The sequence below is a fragment of the Physeter macrocephalus genome, chromosome 13 (genome assembly GCF_002837175.3).
Source record: "Physeter macrocephalus isolate SW-GA chromosome 13, ASM283717v5, whole genome shotgun sequence".
Classification (NCBI taxonomy): domain Eukaryota; kingdom Metazoa; phylum Chordata; class Mammalia; order Artiodactyla; family Physeteridae; genus Physeter; species Physeter macrocephalus.
Genome location: NC_041226.1, coordinates 81,107,779 through 81,119,988, shown reverse-complemented (window position 1 = coordinate 81,119,988; position 12,210 = coordinate 81,107,779). Strand labels below are relative to the sequence as shown.

General features: G+C 50.4%; 1 protein-coding gene across 2 annotated transcripts in view; it reads right to left on the bottom strand.

Annotated features, from left to right (window-relative positions):
- Positions 1-1,714: 1,714 nt before the first annotated feature.
- The window catches only part of CUL4A (cullin 4A), a 51,963-nt gene continuing 41,467 nt past the window's right edge, over positions 1,715-12,210 (bottom strand). For both annotated transcript variants that reach the window (XM_024117445.3, XM_007117386.4), the window contains 5 exons: positions 8,699-8,812; positions 6,651-6,756; positions 6,358-6,530; positions 3,638-3,790; positions 1,715-2,606 (listed from right to left, as the gene is read on the bottom strand). In XM_024117445.3, coding sequence (XP_023973213.1) covers positions 2,511-2,606; positions 3,638-3,790; positions 6,358-6,530; positions 6,651-6,756; positions 8,699-8,812 — 642 coding nt within the window. In that variant the 3' untranslated portion in view covers positions 1,715-2,510. The remainder of the gene's footprint in view (positions 2,607-3,637; positions 3,791-6,357; positions 6,531-6,650; positions 6,757-8,698; positions 8,813-12,210) is intronic.

Genomic DNA, 12,210 nt, shown 5'->3' with positions numbered 1-12,210 from the left:
CAGAGCTGGACCAGGGTCGACCTCATCAGAGGGTCACCCCCCACCCCAGGGAGGGAACGGGGGGACAGGGTGTCGCTGGGCAGCAGATCTCCTGCCTGGCCTAACAGCTCGCCCACCCGAAACCTGTCACCCGAAACGTCTCCCCGGGGCCTGAGGCAGGGGGCTTGGCCACCCTCGGCATCACGGTTACTCGGTGCTTCTCCTCCTGAGCCATCGGGTCCGTCCTCCAGCTCTGATCCTACCTCAGCCCCTCCCGCCCCCCAGACCAGCCCCAGCCCCAGCGAGCGCCTGTCCCGACCCACCCCCTCCTGGGCCAGGGACCACGGCGGCCCCCCCAACTGCTCTGGGCTCAGACTCACTGAGAGCACAGCCGAGAGCACAGCCACGGCCGGCTGGCTGGCAGTTCTGTGCACACGAAAATGCTCAGCACTGCCTTATTCTGACCCCCCAATTTGCCAGTTTTTACTTCAAAACGTTTCCCCCCACCCCGATTTTTAAGAATGTCATTTATCTTTGTCTTTTAAAAAAGGGATCTTAATTCATATTAGACTTTTTTCCACTCCAAAAAGGACGCACCTCACTTTTTTTCTTCTATTTACAGTTTCATTTCTCGGACCCTTGGTGAGGCACCTGTCCCCAGCCCCGCCCCGCTGCAGCCCCGCGGGCGTGGTTTCCGCACGGACCCGCCCTGCCCCGCCGCCCTGCGTCAGGAGAGGTCTGGAACAACGCTCCGCTCCTCCTGCCTGTTTCTTTCCTGCTGTTACTGCAGAGTCACCGTGCCTGTGCTCTAAAGGGGACGTTTGACACCGTCCCGCGCTGCCCGGCCTCCTCCCGCCTGCAGCTCAGGGCTTCCCCTTGTAAGTCCTCAGAGCACCGCACCTTCTTCCTTCCAATTTAGTAGCTTTTTGCCTACGTGTCTTTTCCTTTTCAATCATTCCTCGACTGCCAGTTCCCCACGTTGACCTTTAACTGTAATGAGACGTGACGTGACCCTTAGGGAAGCGCACAGGTGAAACACAGTGAGGTCAGGGCAGGGGGCCGGGGCTGCGGCCCACCCCGCCCTACTGTCTGCCACGCTAAAAGGGTGAGGAGGAATGTGTCGTTTGCATACCACAGTTTCATTAATGTAATTTTAAGGCCAATTAAACTAATTTTATTCAGGATAAGTCTACATTAAATTACAATGTCAACAATCAAGAGATAATGAACTTAAAGTCTAAGAAGTAGAATCTATCTGGTCTCTTATCGACCACCTGTTACTGAACTCACAAATGAAAATTTACAAATATAGAAATAAGGATGATACTTAAAGAGTGAGGATTTTCATACGGAAACCCATAAGATGTCATATTTTAAACACGCGTGTTTCAAAAAGGGAGAATCTTTTAATAATTTAGCACAAAAATCAAATTATATAAACTTGGTATATTCCAGAAAATATTGCTTTCAACACTTACACCATGATCAAAATTCCTTTGGTAGCTTTTAATCAAAATGCAGCGTGCTGTTCTGTAAAATGTAAAGCACTTTTAAATGTTCTCAGAAAAGCATCTTGTTTCAGTCGCCACACGGACATCATCGTCCGCTGCCCAGCCGCAGCTGTGCGCACACAACACGAAAGCAGGTGCCACCGAGGTCACCCCTGCTCACAATGTCAAGTCTCCTCCGAAACGTTTACAGTGGTTACAGCAGAGGACAGCCACCCTACCCAGGGCCGTGAAAACAAAACCAAACTTTATTGTCGCAATCATACAAACACTGCAATTAGAAAAAATCAAACAGCAGTTCCCCAATGCAGAGAACGGGGCTGCTAGACTCAATCTTGGAACAGCAAACACACACACACTACCCCCTCTAAACCCTCAAACAGAAAATCCACAAGGGACGCAGTGGAAGTGAAGGCGCTGATGGGCTCGCGGCATCACAAACGTCAGACGTGGTGTCCTCCCGGTGCCTCCGAGGTCTCGCCAAGGAGCCCCATCCTGAAAACCAGTCCTCAGAGGTTAACACTTGCTGAAAGACCTGGAACAGATGCTACTATCCAGGCTGCATAATCGACCAGCCAGTTTTAACACTGACCGTTTCTCCCTAATGTTCACCAGTAAGGGTTCTTGTTCTGGGTCTAAGAGCTTGTGTCCCTGCAGCTACAGAAGGGCAGCACGGAGGGTCTCACACACACACACACCGAACATCAGCTTCTGCCACGAGAACACCGCTTACAAAGGAGCCTCTTTTAAGAAACCAGTATCTGCTTGTCCGACCTCAGAGTCACTCTGCAGAGCCACGGAACCATCCAAACGCCTAAAGGAACAGGAGGAAGAACGGGAGGGAAGGTACACAAGCCATTTGCAAATCCTTGAGCCTGTGACGGAGGATCCAAGGGTCCCCCCTTTCCTGCTAGTCCCAAAGCAGCCATGCTGCAAAGTACCAGAAAGTCCTGGAAACAGCACAGAAGTGTTTCTGCCCTAAAGATACATTCTAGTGTCTCATGGGAGGAGCCGCCACGAGCCTCAGGCCACGTAGCGGTACTGGTTGGGACTGTCCTGGTCTCTCTCCATGTAGTCTCTGTCTATGAGAGATTCGATTCTCTTTTTCAAATCTCCGGGCTGGAAAAGAAGAACAAAAGCCCCAATTATAGTGGCGTTAAATTTACAACCACAGGGGAATATAAGATACCACGCTCGAAGCACGGGATTACAGTTATGTGCATATACCACATATCAACACACCCATCTACAAAGAATTGTTTATAATCAGAAGCCAATTATAAAACGCTAGAACAAAACTCCCTGCTTCCAAAGACAATGTTAACGTCGTATCGTGAGCAGAGGGCTTTCCTTCCGTGTGGCAGGCGTCCGAGCAGGGCTGCCCACTGGGGCTGTGAGGCTGTGAACGGTGGGCACAGCACCGAGGTCGCTGCACGCCACAGCCTGGCGGAGCCTGCCCGGGGCGTGTCCTTCCTTCGTGAGGACGATGCCCCGACGCCGCCTGCCATCACCGTGTGCTACTACACGTGCTCCGCGTGGGCAGCGCCCCTGGGAAGGCGACGCGCCGGGCACGTCTGCGCTTGGAGGCGCATCTGCGCGGTCGCCTCCGAGCCCGAGCGGACCCTCCACCCCAAGTGATGGGCCGATACCAGCACCTGTCGGAGCAGAGCTGGCGCTTCCGCAGCCTCTGTTGAACCGCCGGGTCCCTCCTGTGCAGGGGCAGGGACTCCGGCCCCGCGGGGTGCAGAGCATGGCGGGGCACGGGACTCCCTGGGGACAGGTGGGCCCACTGGCCCGTCCAGTGTCCGTCCACTCCCCGGTCCGCCTGGGCTGGACGACACGGCCTCAGAGAACTTCTGCCCAGGAGCACAGGTGGTCCTGGGACGCCTGCCGGAAGGCTTTAGGGCAGACGTCCTCGGGCAGAGGCAACGTGACAACAGCGGGAGGAGAGCGAGCCAGGCCCCGGCGTCCCTGCCGCGGTGACCGGGGGTCAGGTGGAGCCCCACTCTCACACACACACGGAAATTCTGTAGTGTGTGACCAGCTCTAACGGAGGACAGATGGTCCGACGCTAAAGGTCGTGAGACTCGTATGCGCTTTGCCAAGGGTGCACCCGGTGCTGCGACTTAATCAAGCTGACACCCACTCACCTTGACGGGAAACTTCAGCTGATTATACAATTCGGAAACGAGCAGGTTGTGGCCCAGCGTCTTTCTCATCTTCATTATCCTGACAATGGCGGCATCGATCTGGTACTGCCGGTCCTGGAACACGCGCTCTGTGGTGCTGACCTGCTCTTCAACCTGCACGGGAGAAGCCGGATGCGAGAGTGTATTTCAGCGCTAATCATCTCCGCCTGCGGAGTCTGGTGAGAACCTTCTGTTGAGAGAAAGGCCACACTGCGGGTGGATCCTGTTCTGTGCTGCAGTTTTGTTCTAGTAAAACCGTTTAACTTCAGGACCAAAATAAGTACAGTTACAGTAATAAACACATTAATTAAAAGACTTTGGGTGCTGGCTATGAAACAGATCAACAGAACTTGTAGAACAGAAATGAGACACTGCCCCATAATATGTGAATCTGATTATAATAAAGGTGACAGTTCCAATAGGTTATCAGAGAATCAACTCACTTTTTAAAGGAGGGAGGGTGGTTACAATGTTTTCTGATACTAAAATAATTTCTACACTGCTCAGAGAAAGATTTAAACGTATAAACTACTAGAAAAATAGAGGTAAATGTTTTTTAAAATTTGGGTTAGAGGAAGGTCTTTCCTAGGATGACCCCCAAGTCAGAAACTGTGGAAGAAAAGACTCTACTTCCCACTATAGTCATGTGGGAAACGCTCTCAGAATGACAAAATCATGTGCACAAAAGACGAAAGGTTAATCTCCTCAATATAAACAGGATACACACAAGTCAGAAGTGGAATATTACAATAAATGTACCAGTGACTTGAATTCAAGCGATTAATTAAAAAGAGAAAAATGCAAATGGCAACCCATGAGACAGCAGGATCAACATGGATAAAGCGGTTACAGGCGCTTGGCCAAGAGTCTGAAGCGAGCATTATCACTGAAATCTCACACCCTGAGACGGTGTCACACTTATTTTAAAAGATGAAGAACTAAGGACTAGAAAGGTTACCTACTTTGTACGAGCTCCTAAATGGCAAAAAGATGCTCAGAGGAACCAAAGGAAGTCACACGAACATGGCAATGAACTATTTCCGTGCCTGAGAATGGGGAGGGCAAAGGCAGGGGGCGGAGGTCAGGACCCCCGTGAGCCAGAGACTGGAATCTGGCTGAGGGGTCAAATCAACAAAGTTCACGTTCTCTGACCCAGCGATTCCCGGGCAAGGAGTTTATACTCAAGAAACAACCCAGCCAGGGAAACAGGAGTGTTTTGTACAGGATGGTTAGCATAACCCTATTTCCAGGACTGGAAACATCCTGACTGCCTTTCAGCAAGGGCACTGCCAGGCCCTGCAGATGGGCCCCACGGATTCTCGGATTCGCGCCACACAACGGATTACTGTGCACCCTTAAAAACCAAGTCCTGACGTGGAAAGATGCCCAGGGTGAAGAATAGGAACAGCTTACAAAACGGTGCATGTAAATGGCACGGGGAGCGATCCCATTAAGACAAGTTTACACACGTACATCAGAGAAAAAAGCTGCCTGCAAACTCAAGTGGCAGGAGAGGTCACCTCTGGAGGAAAGAGGTGACAGACAGGCCCACCTGGGAATGATAACTCCAGAATCTTACACCCTTTAGTCACTCTGGTATAAATTCCTAATAGTAAGAAAGAGAGAACACAGGCTATGTGCATTAAACCTTTAACAGATATGTCGAATTACCCACTAAAAACGCTGTGCCAATCCAAACATCTCTCAAAAAATAAAAACATAAAAATTCCCGTTTTCTCATATTCTTGCCAACTCCGGATACTATCAAACTTTTAAACATTTCCCAAATTGACAGCCAAAAAATAGAATATTATTTTGATTTGAATTGAAAAATTTCCTGATGAGATTAAATACCTTTCACGTATTTATTGGTCTATTTCTTTTGCACGATCTGAACATACTTCCCGACTGGGCAACACCGAGCTCCTCCGGGAAAGGGCAGCAGGCCTCTGTCCCACTACAGGTGTAGGAGCATCTGTGATGCCACCTCAGAGCTTCAGAGCTGCCCGTGCATCATCTGGACCACCTCCCTCCCCACAAGGCCCTGCCTCGCTCACCCACAGGTACAAGGGGGCGGCTGACACCTGCCCTGTAGGTGGACACCAGGGTGCGCCTGCCTGCCTGGCCCTCACGCTGACCACAGCCCTGCGGTGCCAGGGCTTCTGCATCAGGAAGGCCCGAGGGCAGGTCCAGAACCTGCTCCGGACACGTGACACTCGAGAGCCTGATCAAAGCTACAGACGCTCCACCTGTACATGGATCCCAGAGGCGCTGCCGGTGGGTCCACGACTCCCAGGACCCGCACCACTTCCACCCCAGGACCTGGTGGAGGCGAAGCTGAGAGAATGGCTGAGTGCTGTGCAGAAATCAAGAGACAAGTCACCAGGCTTTGGAAATGACGTGCTCTCCACGCTAACAGCATGTGGTCTAGGAAGATCTGATTTATCCACTACTTCTGTGAATAGGAACCATAACTGTTAAATGCATTTCTTTCTGATTTTTGCTCCTGTTGTGAGTATACAAGAAACGAAAGTTACGTTAAAATAAGCACTCTCCTAGACGTGACGTATGTAATTAGACACTTTAGAATACGCTCTGGAGCCCTACACTCGAGAAATCACTCTGAAGCTAGCGATTCCCTGGTGAATGCCGTGTAACAAGAAGAGAAAGCGGATACGTACGGTTTCCTTCATCTGAATCTGATTGATCTTGATCCGAAACAACTTGTGCTTGAATTCTCCATTGAAGATGAATCTGTCTCCGTCTTCGACCTCCCTTCCTTTGGGACTTTTGATCAGGACGCGCGCCTTCCCGCAGGCCAGGGACTGCAAAGTCCTCCGCAGCTCGCTGTCCTCTGAGTGGGAGAAAGTGCACAGGTCAGGGCCCCGAGCAGCCACGATCTCGGGTGCGGCCGGCAGAGGCGGCGCCCCCACCCCCTCCCCGGAACCACCTGCCACCGAGGAGGCGGGCCTACCTATCCCAGTGGCCATCTTTATGTCCTCAAAGCCGAAGCCGTCCCCTTCGTTGAACATGAGAAGCACCAGGGTCTGGAACAGCGACACCTGGAACTCCTTCTTTCCCTGAAAGAGAAGGACAGCTCACGTGGGAAGCTGTGTTTGCACACTCCGCAGACCTTTTTAAGAGGCTTCTCTTCGCTCTCGAACTTTGTGTGCGCAGGGAATGGTAAGAAATTACGAATTAAACACCAGATAAGAAGAAATTAAGTTACTAGCTATACAAGAACAAAATGAGTCAGGATTGCACTCATTCTTCTCTTGAAGCACTCTGGACAGAGCACAAGAAGGCACGGTGACGAGGCCGGGACGGAGGGAAGCTGGCAGGAGGCACGGCTGGTGCCGCATGAAGAGAACAAGGACCACCGGGGACAGGCGCACATGTCACACCTCGCTCGCCCGCAGGTCTGGGTGTCTGTCAGCTCCCTTTCCAAGCACCTGCTCCTTCTGTGCCCGTGTCCCATGCCAGTGACTCAGCATTTCAAACCCTCCACCAGAAAAGGATTAGGACTTGCTGAAGGCTCACACGACGGTTAGCATTTTCTTGGCAATGAAGCATTTTTAAATTAAGGTATATAATGGCTTCTCAGACATAGCCCTGTCACACACGCAAAGCCATGTGATCCGCCTTATCGCAATACTCCCTCCACTGCGGCAGCTGACATGGGCCCCACCTCCTATCACCCAGCCCCTGCCACGGACACTCGCCACGTGGTCACTGTGGGGAGGGGCACCCCCTGCAAGCGCTTCCTCTGGGCCCAGCCGGGGATGTGGACAGTAAGGGGACCGTGGGATTTAACTCTCACGATACCTTAAAGAACCGTATGTGAGGACTTCCCTGGTGGCGCAGTGGTTAAGAATCCGCCTGCCAATGCAGGGGACAGGGGTTCGAGCCCTGGTCCGGGAAGATCCCACATGCCGCGGAGCAACTAAGCCCGGGCGCCGCAACTACTGAGCCTGTGCTCTAGAGCCCGCATGCCGCAACTACTGAGCCAATGAGCCACAACTACTGAAGCCCGCACGCCTAGAGCCCGTGCTCAGCAACGAGAAGCCACCGCGATGAGAAGCCCACGCACCGCAACGAAGAGTAGCCCCCACTCGCCGCAAATAGAGAAAGCCCGCGCGCAGCAACGAAGACCCAACGCAGCCAAAAATGAAACAAATAAATTTATTTAAAAAAAAAAGAAAAAACAAGAACTATATGTAGTGTGCGTGGTTTTGTGTATATGACCCTGTACAATAACACACAATGAAATATGTACAGATAATTTATGTGTAATTGTATATACGTATATGTAATTTGTATGAAAATACATAGTTAACGTAGTACAATTGCAAAACAGTAATTCTGTAATTTTTTGGCTCAGTATACATAATTGAATTTTGTTTACAAAAATGAAGTTAAGTTCGAATATGGACTATTCTGTGACATGCTTCTTTCATTTATCAATACATAGTATGCATTCTCCCTTCCTAAATTATCACTTTTAATAACAGCACTGAAACGAATATTCTTATCCATTAATCTGTGAAAATGTTTTATTAAGATGAATTCCCAGAGTTGGAACTACTTGCAACAAAGCCCATGATTTCAGGTTTTGAGATGCAGCACCACACTGCCCTCTGCAGAGCTCACGGGCTCCTTCCAGCAGTGGGTGAGGCCGCTGTTCTTTCAGTTTTAGCCTCTATCAGTTTCCTAGTCAAAGAGTGGCATTTTATTGTGGACACGTTTTCATGGATGGCGAAGTTTCAGTCTCACTTTTATGAACTGCCTCTTCACAGCCTTAGCTCTATTTTTAATTAGGTAAATGCTTTTCTATTCTAATTAATTTTTATTGATTAGAATAGTAATCCTTCGACTGTTTCATTTTATTGACCTTTGAAAAGCCAGTGTTGAGTTATACTGAATAATCGCTTCTTTCTTTGCTACCAAAGTTCAATCACAATCAAAGCACATTCTATTAACATACTTAAGAAAAATAAGAAGTGGAGGAGACACAGGACTTACCTCTTTAAACTCCGCTTTCAACACGGCGTGACCCAGTGTAGTTTGCCACTGCAGCTTTCGACCACTGTGCTTTCCAAGATAAAACGTCTTGAATACTTCCTGAAGTTTAATCATCTGTCAAGCCAAGAAAACAACAAATTTAATTATGCTAAACACCTTTAACCTGAAGAACCACATACCGTTCAGTGTTCACGGCTGAATGCAAAGTCAGTTCTGTGTTTTGACAGCTGCCGCCACCTGCTCGGGCACTGAGGCTGCCGCAATTTCAATGGTACTTTCTGGGAGAGCTCCTGACACCGTCCAGCCCCGCTGGGTGTGCGGCCCGGACCTCCCTCCTGAGCCCCCGCAGGCTTCCTCGGCCCCTCCTGAAGCCTCTGCACCCAGGAGCACCCGCGGCTCTCATCAGGCTTCATCTGGTGAGATGACCCCTCTCAACAGCTTCCCTCTGCAGCCTCCCCCTGCCCCCGGGCGCCCGAGACCCTCATCACGAGGATTCCTGTCTCCAACTGGCGACCACGCCTTCTGGGTCTTTTCGGGTTTGTCTTCTTGCCCTGGAGCCCCAGGGCCCGCACTCCACTCGGCCCTGGCAGTGTCACCAGCTGTGGCCCAGTTCCTAGGAGAGAGTTCAGTTCTCCCCTGGGCCCGGCCCTCCCCACTTCACGGCGCGCACCTCCTCATCCCACCCCTCTGCCAGGTCCGGAGCTGCTCCACCAGCACTGTCACCAGCCCTCTGGACGGGGTGCTAAGGGAGCGGGACCTGGGCTGCCTCTGCGCTACTGCAAAGCCAGTGCCGAGGGATGAGGGCCCGGGCCCTCTGTCGGGAAGGCCTGCCAGCCTCGTGGCTGCCTGGCAACTCCTCTTCATGCTCCCAAACTCAGCTCCTAGTCACCCCAGGGCCCAGGACCCATCTTCAGTACAGCATGTCCCAGGCATGATGCCACTGCGTTTCTAAGTGTTTCAGAACACAGCTAACAGACAAGGACTCTTCTAGAAAATGGGTCTACTGTACCATCTCACACCTAAAAAAAGGTCAACAGTGTGATAAACCTTCCAATGCAGACCTCTCCTAAAATTATTTCCTGGAGATTAATTCCCAGGAGTGGAAATAATAATAATGGTTATAATAAGGTAGCAGCAGCTAACACTGGGTGCTTACTAACTAGTTACCATTCTAGGCTCAACAAAGATCAAAGACCTAAATATAAGAGTTACAACTATAAAGCTCTTAGAAGAAAACATAGGCACAAATTTTCATGACCTTGGATTTGGCAATAGTTTTTTCGATACTACCAAAAGTACAAGTAACAACAGAAAAAAATAGATTAAGTGGATTTCATCAAAATTAAAAACTTTTATGCAGAGGACAGTATCAAGAAAATAAAAAGCCAACTCACAGAAGGTATCTGCAAGTCACATGTCTGATAAGGATCTAATGTCTGGAACACAGAAAGAACTCTCACCACTTAACAGACAGAAAACACAATTAAAAAATGGGCAAAGGCTTCCCGGGTGGCGCAGTGGTTGAGAGTCCGCCTGCCGATGCGGGGGACGCGGGTTCGTGCCCCGGTCTGGGAAGATCCCACATGCCGCGGAGCGGCTGGGCCCGTGAGCCATGGCCACTGAGCCTGCGCGTCTGGAGCCTGTGCTCCGCGACGGGAGAGACCGCAACAGTGAGAGGCCCGTGTACTGAAAAAAGAAAAAAAAAAAAAAAAAAAAAAAAGGGCAAAGGACTTGAATAGACAATTCTTCAAAGAAGGTCTACAAATAGCCAATAAGCACATGAAAAGATGCTCAACATCATCAGTCAACAGGCAAAAGCAAGTCTAACCAAAATAAGATACTGATTCATACCCACTAAGATGGCTATCATAAAAAATGAAAAATAATAAATGTTGGTGAGAAGTTGTGGAACTTGCAACCCCTGTGAGTTGCTGATGGGAACGTAAAATGGTGGAGGTGCTATGAAAAATGGTGGTAGTTCGTCAAAAAAGTTGAACAATTATCACACGAACCAGCAATTCTACTCCTAGGGATAGACCCCAGAAAGCCGACAACAGGTAATCAAACACGGCACACTCATATTCACAGCAGCATCATTCACGACAGTCACAAGGTGGAAACAGCCCACATGCCCATCGATGGATGGATAAACGAATGTGGTCCATGTACCTGATGGAGCGTTATTCAGCCTTAAATAGGCATGAAGATGCCACACGCGACCGTGTGCGCGCACGTGTGTGTGTGTGTGTGTGTAGTGGGGGGGGATGGCAGGGACTGCATACTGGGGAAAAAGTTCTGAACTTTCCATAGCTGTACACAAAACTGTAGGTATATTTTACCAAGCACGAGTATTTGGGAAGCCCCAAACACCTTTTGCTAGAAGACCCAGGTTCTCAGGGGTACGTGTTGAAGCACAGGAGCTAGAAGAGCCCCCACAAGCCAAAGGTGGGGTAATCTCAGCATCAAATAGGTAAGAATCCAGGAGTGCACTGACAGAGACAGAGGAAAAATAAGTAAATTCGTGGGGCAGAGGGGAAGGCTCGTCCTTGCAAGAGGATGCCTACTCCTAAACAGAGAGAAACAGGAGATGGGACGGGATCACTGCTCGTAAGGTGAGCATGGACCCGGGCGAGTGAGTCTGACGGGGATTAAGAGGTTCACGTCGTCCTCGAATTCTCCCCACAAGTTACTTGATAACTACAAACCGGCTGGCACCTTAACCAGGTGAGCACAGGTATCATCGTCACCAGGGGCAAAGGAACAGCATGCAGCCCTGGCCAGGGACCAGAAGACTGTGGCAGGACCTGCACGGCCGGGTCTAACCCACCGGCAAGCCGGGAGCCTGCGAGAGCCGCCTGCAGTTCCAAAAGGGCTGCATCGTGAGGGAAAAGGAAGGGGGTGCTGCTGCCCCCGCTGAGGGACTGCAGACATGGTCGCGGGCGACGTGGGGGCCTGCGCTGGGCCTGGCAACCAGAGAAAACGCCACGCAGGACGCAGCTGGGACACTGACAAAATCGGAACACGGCGACACGCAGGATGGGGCCGGCACATCCACGTCAACTCTGCGCTTGGCAGCGTCCTCTGGTTCTATTCCCAGGAAATCCCCACTAACGTACTGTGCTTAAAGGACAGTGCAACCTACTCTCAAGTAGATCAGGCAACAACGCACGTCATGGGGAGCATGATGGGCACATCTGGCGGCGCTAGGGAGCAGTGGAGGGTGCTGGGAACTCTGAGCTGTTCCTGCAAATCCCTCTAAGCCTCAATTGTGGGGGGTTTTAATTTTTGAATTTTATTTGATTTTTATACAGCATGTTCTTATTAGTTATCCATTTTATACACATCAGTGCATACCTGTCAATCCAAATCTCCCAGTTCATCACACCACACCCCCCAACCCCCTGCTGCTTTCCCCCCTTGGTGGACATGTTTGTTCTCTACATCTGTGTCTATTTCTACCCTGCAAACTGGTTCATCTGTAACATTTTTCTAGGTTCCACATATATGCGTTA